General features: G+C 46.3%; 1 protein-coding gene across 1 annotated transcript in view; it reads left to right on the top strand.

Moving 5' to 3' along the window:
- The window catches only part of LOC310953914 (attractin-like protein 1), a gene marked incomplete at its 5' end in the record, with an annotated part of 258,550 nt that overhangs the window by 116,548 nt on the left and 139,502 nt on the right, over nt 1–2,500 (top strand). The window contains one exon of the mRNA XM_083923179.1: nt 2,092–2,153. Within this exon, the coding sequence (XP_083779305.1) occupies nt 2,092–2,153 (62 nt within the window). The remainder of the gene's footprint in view (nt 1–2,091; nt 2,154–2,500) is intronic.

Here is a 2,500-nt window from a genome sequence, read left to right as displayed (position 1 = left end):
AGTGTTTTTGGTTGCTTCGTGCAAAACTATCTCTCTGCTGCAGATGCAGAGCGTGCACAGCTGGCCTTCCTCAGCCAGTATAAGAAGTCTTAAAGTTCATTTACAGTGCCAAATCATAACCAAAGTTATCTCAGGACACTTTACAGAGTAGGTATAAACCACACAAGTTCATTTCAAAATGATATGAAATCTACTTTAATCACCTTTTAACCAGTGTGTCCTTTACGTTTCTGTGTTTCTGAGGCAGATAAAGATCATATTATATAATGATTAAGTGTATGAGACAGAAAATGCACCAAAAAAAGGATTTTTTAAACCTGGGTCAGACTGAACTGTTGTCCGTAGATGTCATTTTATTTGTAGAATACCAAATACGTAGAAACAGGAGAGCACAGACACACATGGCAGACATCTTAAATTAAGGCCGTAACAAAAGATCATTATCATTGTCAATTGAGCTGTTGATCATTTTCTCCATTTAGTTGTTTGGTTCATAAAATGTCAGGAGATGTGGATCAGTGTTTCCCAAGACGACGTCCTCAAATGTCTGGTTTGGGTCACCACTCAAATGTTTTCAGTTTCCTGTCAAAGAGGAGGAAAGAGCCTGTTTCTTTCTTAAATCATGACTCAGACAGATTATCAAAATAACTGGCACTTAGTTTACTAGTTGACAGTTTATCTGGAGGATTTGTAACTTTTAAAATATGATGTCCTGTTCTTTTTACTGATTGTGGTGTTATGGTCACGTTTGAGGTTCTCAGGCTCTCTTCCTTCACTGTTAGTGCATATAACTAGTGATTCACTGTAATTTTGAAAAAGGAGTTTAGGTGCAGTCGTATAAGAGCACTAAAATCCACGTAGAGAGGATGGTCGAGTACCAGAACACACTAACCCTAACCCTTTCACCTGGAGGACCCGTGTTCATGTCCCTCACAGTCATGTACCAGTGTACAGTCACCAATGTTCAAAAGAAACCAACCTGAGAATATGTTGTTCTCCTCAAAGCAATTACTGTCAAAAGCAACTGGACTTGGTTCTTTGTCAGGAAGACGTTTCACCTCTCATCCAAGAGGCTTCATCAGTTCATGTACGCATCTGACCAGGACCAGGACCAGGACCAGGACCAGGACAAGGACCAGGCTGGGACTGGACCAGGGCCAGGCTGGGACTGGTCCAACTAACTGGTGTGAGATCCAGGTATTTAACCTCTCACAAGGACGATGATGTCACTGGGACCCTTTGTGCTCCTGTGGTCCTAATGACATGGTAGTTCGGATGAAGCCTCTTGGGGCGTGATCACACTGTCCTCCCGGACCACGACCCGGACTTTAGGGTACTTGTCCCCCCTCCCTCTCCCCCCCGCGCCCCAGCCCCGTTTGTACTCACACTGCCAGGGCCGGCCAATGCTTCTTGCTGTCCATACGTCATCACGCTGTAACACGTCACACGCATTGATCGCGTGTGTGTGGCTTTGTTTACAAATCTTTCCGTAGACCTCAGAGTTTTTGTGCGTCTTGTCGACTGTTTTTGAATCTTTTCATCCGACCAAATCTGCAGTAAACACTCCACCTCCGCATCACACCAACGTGAACCTTTCACCGCCATTGTTGTTGTTGTTAAATGTCCAGGCATTGGTCCGTCCTTCTATTTACATGTCCGAACAGGCGGACATAACGCTACTGCCGTAGGGCTCGTGCGCGTGCACGTGCACGTGCACGTGCACGTGCGCACGCTCGTGCTCGTACATGTGCAAACGGCTCCGCTAAAGCCCACCTATTTCAAGCGGGCCGTGGACGGCCAGCTGGCCCCAGTTGAGCGCGGAGCGGGTGCGCTCACACTACTTAAAGGTACTAGACTTTAGCTGAAAAAACGGTTTTGGCCGCGGCCAAAAGGACAGTGTGAGCACGCTGTAAGACAAAGATCCAAGTCCAGTTGCTTTTGACTGAAGTTGCTTTGAGGATCACGACGACCTGGACACATGAGAACATTCACAGGCCTGAGAATATGTTGTTCCTCTATATTTGGACTGTAGATTTGAACCTTTGCCGTATGTATCGACTTCATAAATCTCTTCTCTCCCTTCTCCAACAGATCGCCTTCTCCCAGCATAACAGCATCATGGATCTGGTGCAATTCTTCGTCACCTTCTTCAGGTGAGTTTTTCCTGACTGACTGTCTTAGTTACTATATGTGCTGCGTTCTCTGCATCCAGCTGCTCCTCACAGTGGCTCCCTCCCCCTAAGGCTCGTTGCACAACTGGACCATAACCTGAACCCCCTGAGTTACAGTAGGTGGCAGCAGCCTCAGGCCAGACACTTAACCCCCACCTCTCTGGAGGTCCTCTGCACCTGCTCAATAACAGCAAACAGAAGGTGGCTGAGGTGTGAGTTAGGGAACCACACAAGTACCTTATTTTACAAAATGGACGATCTTACAGTGAGACGAAGATATGATCTGGTGTCTGCAGGTCCAAATATCTGTAGGTCATATTCTGAATAAC

This window comes from Echiichthys vipera (assembly GCF_963691815.1).
Source record: "Echiichthys vipera genome assembly, chromosome: 11".
Taxonomy (NCBI): domain Eukaryota; kingdom Metazoa; phylum Chordata; class Actinopteri; order Perciformes; family Trachinidae; genus Echiichthys; species Echiichthys vipera.
The sequence above is the reverse complement of the archived record's forward strand: the minus strand, read 5'-3'. Positions and strand labels throughout refer to the sequence as shown.